Here is a 12150-nt window from a genome sequence, read left to right on the forward strand (position 1 = left end):
CTGCCCTTGTTTGGGGCGCTGTGCTAACTAGCTAGGTGCTATTTTTGTTAGCATAACAGATAGCCAACCAGCGCTGCTAGCTTGTTTTGATGCGGGCATATTGAGGGGAGCTGCCGGTGTCTGTCACATTTACCGCTTTTCTGAACTTTGAGGAAGTTTTAAGCTAACAGTGAAAGCTAACATTGTTTTGCTAGGGAGGCATCGAGCTAGGTATGAGTCCTACAAAGTTTAGCTTTTGTTTTGGTTGGTGTTGAACCAGTTTTTATAAGAGGCTTCACGTTGATGATCGAACATCTGTTCGTTGCAGACCTCACCGCTCATCACCTCTGCTCATCCGCGGGACTTTAGCTCAACTCGTTTTTCGGTCCTTCACAACCCGACCCACCGACCACTGTCTCCTGTCTGCGGCCCCGGCTCCAGTGGCTGGCCCCCTCGGCCCCGAGTGCCCAATGGAGGACCATGACAACATGGAGTACTTTTACCAGCAGGTACTGCAGAAAGACGTCACCCGCAGGTTGCAGGTCGGTCAGGACCTCATCGAATACCTGAGCGACCCGCAGCGCTCCCCGGACGTGGAGCAGGACAAACCCCGGTTGGATAAGATCATAGACGAGCTAGCGGGATGGGTGAACTCCAGCAATTTCAAGGTGAGAGATCTTTGCCCGTCGTCCTGTTCGGGTTCTACACTCTCATCCCCTCGGCCTGGTCATGAATCATTCTCCACAAGTTTACCCAGTGATCGGGAGGATGGGGTCTGATGGACGTGCTGCTTTCCCATTTTGGTTTCAATGCGAAGAACCTAAGTACAAATGATGTATGTAAAACGAGCTGTGGTTTACTTAGCGGTCTGATCTCCCATTAAACATGGCTAATTAAACTGGTTGCCACTTTCATCACTTAATCTCTAACAAGACAGAAGATATTAAAGAATGAATTAACGGTTTTCATACATCTTCTCACCAAGCCTACACAATGCTTTAGTTTCATCTGGAAAACCTTGTTGTCTAGTCCTGTATAATAAGAGGCAGACATCTTTAAAATTGAATCTTAGTGACAGAAAAGGTCATTCCTATGGTTTGTTGGGGTTTTGGTGTGTACGGTATGTGGGTGTGTGTGTGTCAGTACTAAGGGGACCCATTGTCAGGACTGTAGACTACTGGAAGACAGGATGGGGGAGGGGTTACACGACTCATTGTTATGACCTATGCTTTCTCTCCATCCTCTCTCTCTCTCTCGCTCTCTCTCTCATCACACATAATAACACGCTCAGTCTCCCTTGTCTTGTCTTAGTTTTCTTGTCCATTATCATCCTTTTCGTATTTGTGTGTGTCCGTCTGTGTGGTACCCTCGTCCGCGCCATATTTCAGAAATGCTGGAATGAGACATTTTCGTGAAGATATTACACTGATCCAGAAAGTCAACAGTCTGAAATCTCTTTCCATGGCTCGCTGAAATTTGACTCCCAAGCCTCTGTTTGAGCTTATTAACAATGTCTGTGCGGATGTGCAGGATTCAGCAGGAGTGTGTGGAAATTGTACAGTCTGCATTAGAAAAGATTCTTTAGAACAGATTTGACAATACTTCTCAGCTAGTGGTAGAATATGCTATAATTTTTTGAAACTCAACTTTGTAAATGGATTTTCACTTAGTACAATGAAGGAGGAAAAGATGGACCAGCATCCCTGATTGACGAATCAAGTCTTAAATCATCCAGTGCAGATACTGGACAAAACAGCTATTTCGATTTTTTCAATTTTCTCTTGACACTCCCCAATTTCTGAATAATTAAAGATTCTGCACCAAACACCTCACTGAGACTCACTAATGAGAGCATTGTACTTCGTAATGTTTATTGTGGACTTAAACTATCACAATAAATGACCTGACACAAGACGTTTAAAGTGAAAGGGTAGCTCATCACGACCTGCATGTCAGCCTCTATGCATTTAATCATCAGCTGTGACAAACTAACATTTCCCTTTGTTCAGATCTGCTCTTGTATGTGGATGACACATACAGTAACTTGATATCAGATGTCTATCTGGCAGAGATGTGCCAGTGAGTCGAGACCCCCAGAGGCCTTCTCGCAGCAGGTTTGCAACAACGCTGATTGGTTCCCTGTCTGGTGAAAAGGAGGGGTTAGCTTTACGCAAGATGCTGCGTCAGCGCAGAGAGAGGGACAAGAGGAGAGATGATGCAGAGATGTCTGGATGAAGAGAGTGAAGGAGGCGTTAGAGAGGAGAATGGAGAACTGGGGTGATAAATTAGGGTAAGGTTAGGTGAGCGGAAAATACAAGCCACGACACAGAAAAAAAGATAATATTCAGATAAGGAGACTGTCGAACTCAATTTCCTCTTTCAGGAATGGGTAAAACACAGTTCTCCTCGTCTGGCTGTCTGGGTGTGCTTTTTTGTTTTTGTCAATGAGTCGGTGTAACACTCTTGTTGTGGTCTTTCTGTTCTCCATGAACAGCAGATTTACTTCTTGCTCTCACATCACAGAGGCATCCGCATTCATATTTCATACTGCTTCTATGGGCAGCAGGGCCTGATGACTTGACACTGGCTTGAATGGTTGAGGATTGATAAAGCTGCGAGATTCACCTGCCCAGACACTGATTTCATTGTAACGAAGATTAGTGTCTCACCTTGATGTAAAATGTATCACAATGCAGGCTTAAGGATACGATACACCAGTTAATATATATAGCACTGCAGCATCAATATATTCCTATTTCCCTTTTTAAACAATGAAATTGTTTTGGTTCTTGCAAGCTCAACACTTCCTGCAGGTGCTTCATAGTAAACGATTTCCAGTAAAGAGAACTGATTGCAGCTTTTAGTGGGAAGCAGCTGCAGGACCTGGTGAGCTACAGCCAGCGAGGACTATAGTTCTGGGTTGTGTCAGAAAATGATCTCTCCTGCATTTAGGCAGTATTCATCCTTTATTATCAGTGCAGTATTGGATAAAAGAAAATCTCCATTTGTTTATCGCAGTTTTGTCAAATGTCAGTGCTCTGCTGTTTCTTCACAACAGGCGGCATACTTAGTACGAGGAGCTAGGAAAAACAAACTTTTGAATTTAATGTACTGAGCCAATTTGGTAATAAAGTGGGCTGATGTATTCTGGCACTACATGAAACAGCAACATGCGTTTCTATTGTTTTGTAACATACCTCATCAGGACCACAAAGGTGAAAGTGAGTTAGATTTTGCAACACAGCTTGAGCCTGGATTTGAACTTAGATAGACGTCCATTCACAGACTCTTAAGCCATGAGGCCGTCGCCCCTAAGACACTCAACAAATCAGGAGCTAAATCTTTGTCAACAAATCTTGTGATGATCAAGTAATGGATTATTGGTCTAATATAGAGTTGCCACAAAAGTCGACGAACAGAAGCTGTTTTTCTACTTCTATTTCTGCTTGTGCTGTAATTGGCAACACCAGTGCCACCCCTCAAAACTGACGTCTTGGATTCGGTTCATGTCATCGTTTTACAGCATGACATATTGCCAAATTGCTGACATTTTAGCTAGCTCTGGTTAACGCTACACTACCGGAAATCACTTCTTCTTCTTCACCGCTCTAAAAACGGAACTTGCCAGTGGCATTGCAGCACAACTGCTGTTTTGGAGCAGCGAAGAAGAATCGATGTCCAGGAAAATAAAATATTTAAAAATAACTGACGGATTCATTCATTCATAGTGAAAGTAATTGTGACTTGCAGCCCTCGTCCAATTTTCTTCAGCACTAGACTCCAGCTTTTCACATTGTGTTCTCTCCCACATGTTGCTGTGTGATATCAGAGCCTTTGGAACATGTTTTTCTCACTTTAAGCCCTTCTAGTATCCTGAGTAAACCCTGTACATGTTATGCGAATTTACCAGTCTAAGCCACCATACACAGCCACCTGAGTCTTCACAAAGAAGCATTCATACAGGTCTAACTGTGTGTTGTTTTTTTTTCTCTCCCCCAGCATACCTCAGCCTTCCTTATGTTTTGAAGCTTACAGTTAAAGATGCAGTAGTTTGTCAGTGTTATCCTTATAAGACTCTGCTTTTTTTCCCACCACGCCTGATGTTATTAGTACTTGGGGTGATACCTATTTGGCCTCCTCACCCCTCAGCCAGATGTTAAACTGCAGACGGTCTGTAGAGCTGGAAGGAGTCTCCTCATTTTGTTGCGGTTCTCTTGTCCAAGATGGATAACAAGCGCAGTCCCTTCCATCTCTCCTCCTCCCTGTCTCCCTCCATGTGAAGATGCCATATGGTTGTGGGCGCCAAGCTTGTTGGGGTGCTGGGTAGAGGAGGGGGAGGGGAGGCTTGAGGGCGGTTTCCTTCCTGTACTGTTTCTTCTTTCTCCCGTAGTTTTTCCTCCCCTGCTCCCCCTAAATTAGGTCAGTTAAAGGTACTGATATCGACTCACAGCTCATGTTTCCTCTCAAGGTGAATTTTTGTTTTCTGTCGTATTACTTGGCCTTCGTCCCTGTTATTCCCCCCATCAACCCCCCCCCCATAGTTACCTGGCTCTCTTCCTATGACGATAATAGGGGGAAAATCTGCAGTCTGACTCCTCTCTGAGCGGGACAGAGGAGTCTGGAGAGTTGTGTTTTAATGGGTTTTTTCTTTTTTGGACTGTTCCGTCTTACCACAGCGTTGCCAAAACAAGCATTCCACGAGCACAGCGCAGTGTGGGATGTGATCCTAATCAGAAACACAGTGGAAAACTAGACTTTACCACTCGACTAAAGAATCCAGTCCACCTTCCCACTGCGAGTCACACAAGCCAATATTTCTTTGTAATGACCGAGCTAGATTTTAATAGTGAGGTAAAAGAAAGATGGCAAATTGGATTGTTAAAGCTCACTTAAACAAACATGACATAGCGAGTTCATGGTCGTGTCAGCTCATCATGTTTCCATCAGCTACTGTGATGCAGATGGTATAAAGAGAACGTAACAATCAACAGTATCACAACCACGGAGATAACCTTTGAGACAATATGATATTAGCACTTAATATTACTTTTTAGTTAGAGTTTTAGAGAGTATCATCTCTTAATCATACAAATACAGTTTCAACCTCAGCCAAGCACCATACTTCATAGAAGGTTCAGGTTCATCTTGTATAGATCATGTGGTTGTATATTAAGAGATTGTGATTTCACTTTCCACCAAACTTTGCTTCAGAACAAGTGGATGAAAGATGTGCCCATGTGTCGTCTCATCACCGCTGCCACTGTGGTTAATGTGAAAGCAAAAAGTGAAACTGGTAGAAATGTCTGAGTCCACACATTTAGTTTTGTGTCCGACCCACTAAAAGTTTTTGCTCTGTCTCTTTCTGTGTTTTGTAGGTGACCTTGATGGGGATAGACATCGTTGGCGCATTTGTGGAGCGCATGGGAGAGCGGTTCAAAGGATACCTGTCCACAGGTGAGATATCTTACCCCACCCTAAACTACCTCAGGGTTAACTAGTTCTTTGCATGTCTGAAAGCAGCTTAAGAAAGAGGCTGCACACCCAATGTACTAACACACACACACCGATCTACTCAAGCGCACGGCAGCAAGCAGTAGTTGTGTGTTCAAATACATGTCTTATAAACTATAGAGGGAATCAAACAAACGCAAAGTGAAGTTCAAGCACTGTACGTGTCCTAGTAACTTCTGAGTAGTGAGGATGTTTAAGCAGCGGCGGCAATCATTTTGCAGCAGCAGGCTGGTATTGTTCGGTACCTGTGGTACTGTTGAAAAAAGCGTACCGTGACGTTTTTAGATTTTCGGCATTGGTAGAATCATTTATGTTTCCTGATACATGCCAGTATGAAACTTTTATTTTACTAAATAAACATTGCAGAAAAGATGTACATTTATGGCATAACATTTTACGTAAACTGTGTGTGATCTATTAAATAATTTTCCTCTGTCATAAGGTAACATTTGATAACATCTCAGGAATATATAATATCATTGATATATCATTTACTTAATCAAACTCATAACTGTTGAAACTGGCAACTCCACACCACGTAACACGTGATGGTTTGTGTATTGTTGTATAGATAGCTCAGGCTACCCTTCCATTTTGTTCTGACTTCCACTTTGCGGTTCCTCTGAGACAGACCAGCAGTGCTGCTCTAAACCCCGGCACCACCCCCTCTCTATTGTGCATCATTTAGTCTCTGTATTTAGCCTCTGAATTGTCTGCCATCCTGTAGCTCACCCTATTACACCCCAAAACCACACCTCACATTCATATGACCTCATAGGCTGAATGTTGTATCAGATTACATGGGCTGTGTATGTGTGTGTGTTAGGATAGTGCCAGCCCTACTTTATGCCCACTCAAGGTGTCACCAGCTGTCTTTGTCAGCCAGACTGGCTCTTGACAAACACACTCAACCCTACAGCGCAGGTCTGGGATGATCAGACCTGTAACACTGTCACTGTGCAAAGTCTGCCACCACACACACTCGCACTCATAGACACACTGTGTGTATCAGTGTGTGTGTAAGGAAGTGTGTGTTTCAGACTGATGGTAAAAACATCTCTCTGAGCCACCGCTGGCTCGGGAATCTCCCTCCCTCCATCTCTCCTTTCCTGTGCTCTCCTTCTCTCAGCTCGCCCTCCACCCACACACATGCACACACACATATACACGGAGGGCAGGAAGATGAGATAATTGAAACGGAGTGACTGTATTGATGGATAGGACTGACTCAGGGTAAAGGGTTGCTGCCATTACAATATGTTTTCATGTGTGCACAGCATTTGAACGCCATCTTGCCCAGATGTGAAGTGAAATGGATTCATACAAATGTCACAAAACTGTAGTATGTGTGAGATAAGATGAAGTGATGTGATTGGTCCAACAGAAAAATGTCAAACAAAATGAGTCAATTTGCATTCAAGAAAAGTGTGTGTGTGTGTGTGTGTGTGTGTGTGTGTGTGTGTGTGTGTGTGTGTGTGTGTGTGTGTGTGTGTGTGTGTGTGTGTGTGTGTGTGTGTGTGTGTGTGTGTTATCGTCTTTACCACAGAAGATGACGTTGTATGAAACAATGCCCCCCTGTGAGGATTTTTTGTTTGTTTGAGGGAATTGTCCTTGTTGCCTAGACAACCAGCTGTTATGGAAAAATAATGTATGGTCACACACAGAAGGAGACAGATGACATCACACTGTCACTTTAACACACCCCCTCCCAGCCCCCTTAGACTAGGAATGTGTGTGCGTGTGTGTGTTATGCGAATGTCAAAGTGAGACTTTTTATGTAACTCAGAAGGTTTAGTGTCTCCATCTGATTTTCCAACAGAGACCAGTTTGTGCGTTTAAACTGGGGTTTATGCTGCTGGCTATGACTGGGCCATTTAAACCCCTGCATGTTGTAAATACTGGACTTTGTGAGTTAAAGGATCAGGCTGGAAATGTTCTCTATTTTTGGAATTGTCAGCAGATCTCTCAAAAAGACCAAAACCAATGATATGTTTGTCAGTCTCTCAGAAGTGTTGGACTTTCCCACATCTCTCTCAGCCCATTGATTTCTACTAAGACATAAATCTTCAAAAACACAAAAAAAAACCTAAATAATATATATAGAACTTTTTATATTTTACCGAAAAGCAAATTCAAACAGGAGTAAATAGCTCATTTGTTGTGGACTGTTTTCAGCTCTGAATTTTTGTATGTATGTATTTTTGTGTATATTTACTAGGGTTGTCCCGAAATAGTACGTTTATGACTTAGAAGCTTTAGTGAGAATTACGGGCGAATATTTTAAGCTGTGGGTAGGCGGGTGGGGGTGTCAAAAATCAGACTGTACCATGTAAGCCTGTCACATGGTCACGTGTCACTTAAAAGATACAAAATTTTGCCTGGTCCATGTGAAGTCTATGGCACAGAGGAATAAGCGGGTCATAGGCGGGTGAGGGGCTTTCTCAACCCTTGTTTTTGTGGCACCCACAAACTGCAGGCGTTTTGATAAAAAGATGAAAAGTACCTGTTCGTATACTTTTCAAATTAAAGCCCAAAAATACTCTTTGAAGTGATGGCACCTCCACTCCTCATTGTATGTTGGATTAGAGGAACCATCTGAAACATTTGCGTAGCTGCCAAAACATTCATTGTTCATTTGGACGCCAGTATTAAAAGGCTCTCACTGTGGATTCTTTACTGTGTGCGTCACTACGTTACATCGGCGGCCTCACTGCTGCATCAGTTGTGTGTAACTGACATGAAAGCATTTGATGATCTTGACATTATTTTAGTCGCGGTCCATTTGTCGGAGCCTTTGTGTCCACGTTGGCTTTACTTTAGCTTTTGTACAGTGATTTTCTCCTCTAACAAATTGACAGACTGTATAATAAATGTATATCTTTGAGTATCTCTGTGATTTACTCACTTGTTTTTTAAATCGGGTAAAGATTCAGATTCATGTGTGGCTGAACTTGCCCTGTACTTGATGTAAACACTCTGCAGTGAAGTGTATTTTTCATGTATTGGCTCTCATAACCATTCCATCCTTTCTTTGTCTCTCTCCCTTCGTCTTCCCTCTCTCCTTCTCTTATTTTGTCTGTAGTGTTACCATCTCTAGTGGACAGGCTGGGTGATGGGAAGGACCAGGTCAGGGATAACAGCCAAGCTCTTATCCTTCGCTGCGTGGAGCAGACCGCCGCGCCCATGGTGAGGCGCACACACACACACACACACACACACACACACAGACACACAGACCCACACCCACACCCACACAGACACTTACATAAAAATCTCAGGATCCTAACCAGTCAAAGACTCTAGATAATTCTATAAATATAGTAATAACCATTGTTTGTACCTTAGTAATAGTAATAGTTCTAAGACTGTTGGATTTCAAGTTCAGTCTCTGAAAGTCAGTTTATGAAATGCATGTTACTGTGAACAACAACATGTTCAGCTCAATTTTTGTATATTCAAAATGCATGATTAAAATGCAGAATGGAGATAACAGATAAATCACAGCGACCTCCACATCAATAATAGATACTCACTACAGCAGAGAGCTCCTCTGTGTTTTGAGCTCCCCCTTCTGGATATATGAGGAACATCACATGCTACATCACCGTTCTACTGTGTGTTACCCCCACACACACACACACACCACATTTGCACATCTCACATCCCAGATTGTGACCCTCTCTGTACTCTATAATCTGCTCAAACCCCTGATGAGCTGCCAGGCAGAGACTCCTTCTTCTCCCTTCTGACTGATTCTCTCTCCCTCCTCAATCCTTCTCGTCCTCCTCTCTGCAGTACGTCTGGGAAAGGCTTCTTCCTGGTTTTAAACATAAAAACTTCCGCAGTCGAGAAGGAGTCTGCCTCTGTCTCAGTGCTACGCTCAACACGTGAGTAACTTCCTCCTCTTCATTGCCCAATGTCATACATTAGTCCTCCTAAAAAAACGACACATACATGAATCATATCGGCTTTAAACCAACTCATTGAATTTCGTGTTCTACACACTGAGGTGTATATTTTTTTCCATTTGCTGCTACTGCTACTTGCCATGAGCAATGCTTGTTCAAGAAACACACAATCTCCGTCTCCAGGATAAATCCTCTTAACTGTATGTGTGACTCTGTGGCACACGTATGCCACCACCACTTTTGTCATGTGACGCTTCAGTCTTCAAGCATACATGTCGCCATCTGGTACTGTCGGAGAGGTTTAAAAATCTGCTCTCGGTTTTTCATGGCCTGAACTACAACAACATGAAGAAATTATTGGAATGGGTCTGTATCTCACTACTACGTTCCAAAGAAAATATGATGGTCTGTGTGGAGATATTTTTCCAGAAGCAACAGGAGGTCTCAGGCTATCTGGGAAAATAAAAGAAAGGGGTTTATATGCACGAGAAATAAAATCAAAGTCAGTCTCAAGCTTTTTCATGTCTCCCAGTACTTTAATGGCCAATATACATGTCAGATGATCGGCTGCTTATTTTTTTGTATATTGTTTTGGGGTTGCATGTTCACCCTTTAACTTCATTGTGCTCTTTATTCATGTTTTGTGTCTTTCCTTCTTTTCTAAAGGAATCCGCTTGAACTCAGTCCCTCCCATTAGTTGATAAGAGGATTTCTGCTCTTGTAGAAGCCCACAGTGTCTGGGATTGTAGAGACGCTGCTGTCATACTTAACATGGATTGTGCAAGCTTAAAGTGTCATTAAACAAATACACCTATAGACATAAGACTGAACATATGCTTGTTCCCTTGCTGCACCTTGGACCACAGCAGTTCAAGCCTGTGCCGGTTCTAGTCGACTGTATTTTCCACCTTAGAGTTGCTACAGTCAGCAGATCTGGGCTCTTGGAGTCGCGGTGTGACTTTTGTCATCTTTTACTTGTGGAAAGTGACATTGATGTGCTAAATGCTAAGCTGCTCCCTGATTGTACAACTAAAGATGTTCACGGAGCAAACGCAGTTATCCATCAAGCCTGAGTAGACATCAGATAGAGTGGTGTGCGTCTGGGTTGTCACCTCTTTATTTTGTGTGGTTCACAAAGCTCCAGATATGTCTGACGCTGATATGTCTCAATGAAGTACAATAAAGAAACAGAAATTGACAAAACACAAGAGAATGAAAAAGCATTTCCATAGCTTTGACAACACAAGTTTTGTTGGAAAAGGATCAAATCTTTTTTGTATCTTCCAATGTTGTGATATTCTTTTTCCTCTGGTTTCTATCTGTTTCAGGCATGGAGCTCAGCAGCTGAGCCTCAGTAAAATAGTTCCTCATCTCTGCTCTCTGACTGGAGACCAGAACCCACAGGTAAGAGGCAAAGACCTTCAGAATAGGATATGATGACGATGATCAAAATGTGTTATTGTGTAAATGTGTGCGATTCTATTGTGTCTTCAGTGTACCAGTCTGTAGCTAATACTGTGGTTTAGTTCTCATCGCCCTGAGTGTGGTGGAAGGCATCTTAAAGCAGCTCTGTGATTATTACTGTTATTAGTGGGGAGATGGGCTTTGTCGTCCCCCCACACAGCTTCACTGCTGAATCATGAGCACCAACACCCGTCCATTAACACACACAACGCTACTAGCTCTCTCTGTCTGTGTGTGTGTGTGTGTGTGTACGTGTGTGTGTACGTGTGTGTGTGTACGTGTACAGAGAGGTTTGTTTAACCTGAGTTGCACCCCAAAGCTGAAATCTGCTCCTATCGTCTACCCAATGATTATCTACCTACACACCTTCCCAGCCAATCAACATTGACACAGGCCCCACCCACCCTCAGTTGCGGAGAATCCCTTTAACATCATCCCACCACCCAATCACAAGTGCCCACAGCATAACTAGCAAATCAGATGTCTCCCATTAGGGGGATGGGTACGAGGCCTTAAGGGTTTATTTTTTTAATGTGTTTATATTCGCCGTCTCTAATCCCTCTCATCCCAGACAGTGAAGTAACTGTAATCTTTATGTAGTTATTATGGAAAATACTTAATAATCTTACTGACTTTAACACGTATTTCTACATTGACAAGACATAGATGCCTTTGTGCTCACTATGTGCGTGAGCATGCATGTAAATTTATTTGTGTGTGGAAGACTTTTAAATTGGTTAATGTTTGTTGTCTGCAGGTGCGTGAGGCCTCCATAACAACATTGGTGGATGTCTATCGTCACGTTGGAGAGAAGGTCCGAGCAGACGTAGGAAAGAGAGGCCTGCCTGCTGCACGGTGAGTTGCTGAACATCTCCGTCTGTGTGTGTGTGTGTGTGTGCGTGTGCGTGCGTGTGTGCGCGCGCACTCCATCAAGCAGGAATTAAATTGTGTGGAGGGTCTGTGGGTCCTCTGGCCTTGGCACTGAGTCTGTCCCAGGCCACGCCATGCACCACTCTGCCCTTCACACACACAGAGGCACTTTCATCCAGAGCACAATGCTGACTGACTGTGGGAGGGGGCAGAGGGCTGGGGGGGGGGGGCACAAAGGCATTGGGTGGAGTAACACAGTTGGAGTTGGAGAAAATGTGGAGAGAGCGTGTGTGTGTGTGTGTGTGTGTGTTCACGTCATCTGAAGAGGTCCATTGAGTGGTATCGTCCTTCTTTGGTCGTCCTGGTTACATGTGCCCAGTTTAGGGTTATTCTATGCGGACAGTGACCCCCCACTCTC

At 43.5% G+C, this 12150-nt stretch overlaps 1 protein-coding gene across 49 annotated transcripts in view; it reads left to right on the forward strand.

Annotated features, from left to right (window-relative positions):
* Positions 1–307: 307 nt before the first annotated feature.
* Positions 308–12150, forward strand: part of clasp2 (cytoplasmic linker associated protein 2) — a 51696-nt gene continuing 39853 nt past the window's right edge. For all 49 annotated transcript variants that reach the window (XM_034599509.1, XM_034599526.1, XM_034599519.1 and 46 more), the window contains exons 1-6: positions 308–647; positions 5355–5433; positions 8573–8676; positions 9286–9377; positions 10727–10802; positions 11620–11717. In XM_034599509.1, coding sequence (XP_034455400.1) covers positions 450–647; positions 5355–5433; positions 8573–8676; positions 9286–9377; positions 10727–10802; positions 11620–11717 — 647 coding nt within the window. In that variant the 5' untranslated portion in view covers positions 308–449. The remainder of the gene's footprint in view (positions 648–5354; positions 5434–8572; positions 8677–9285; positions 9378–10726; positions 10803–11619; positions 11718–12150) is intronic.

Source organism: Hippoglossus hippoglossus, chromosome 11 (assembly GCF_009819705.1).
Source record: "Hippoglossus hippoglossus isolate fHipHip1 chromosome 11, fHipHip1.pri, whole genome shotgun sequence".
NCBI lineage: Eukaryota > Metazoa > Chordata > Actinopteri > Pleuronectiformes > Pleuronectidae > Hippoglossus > Hippoglossus hippoglossus.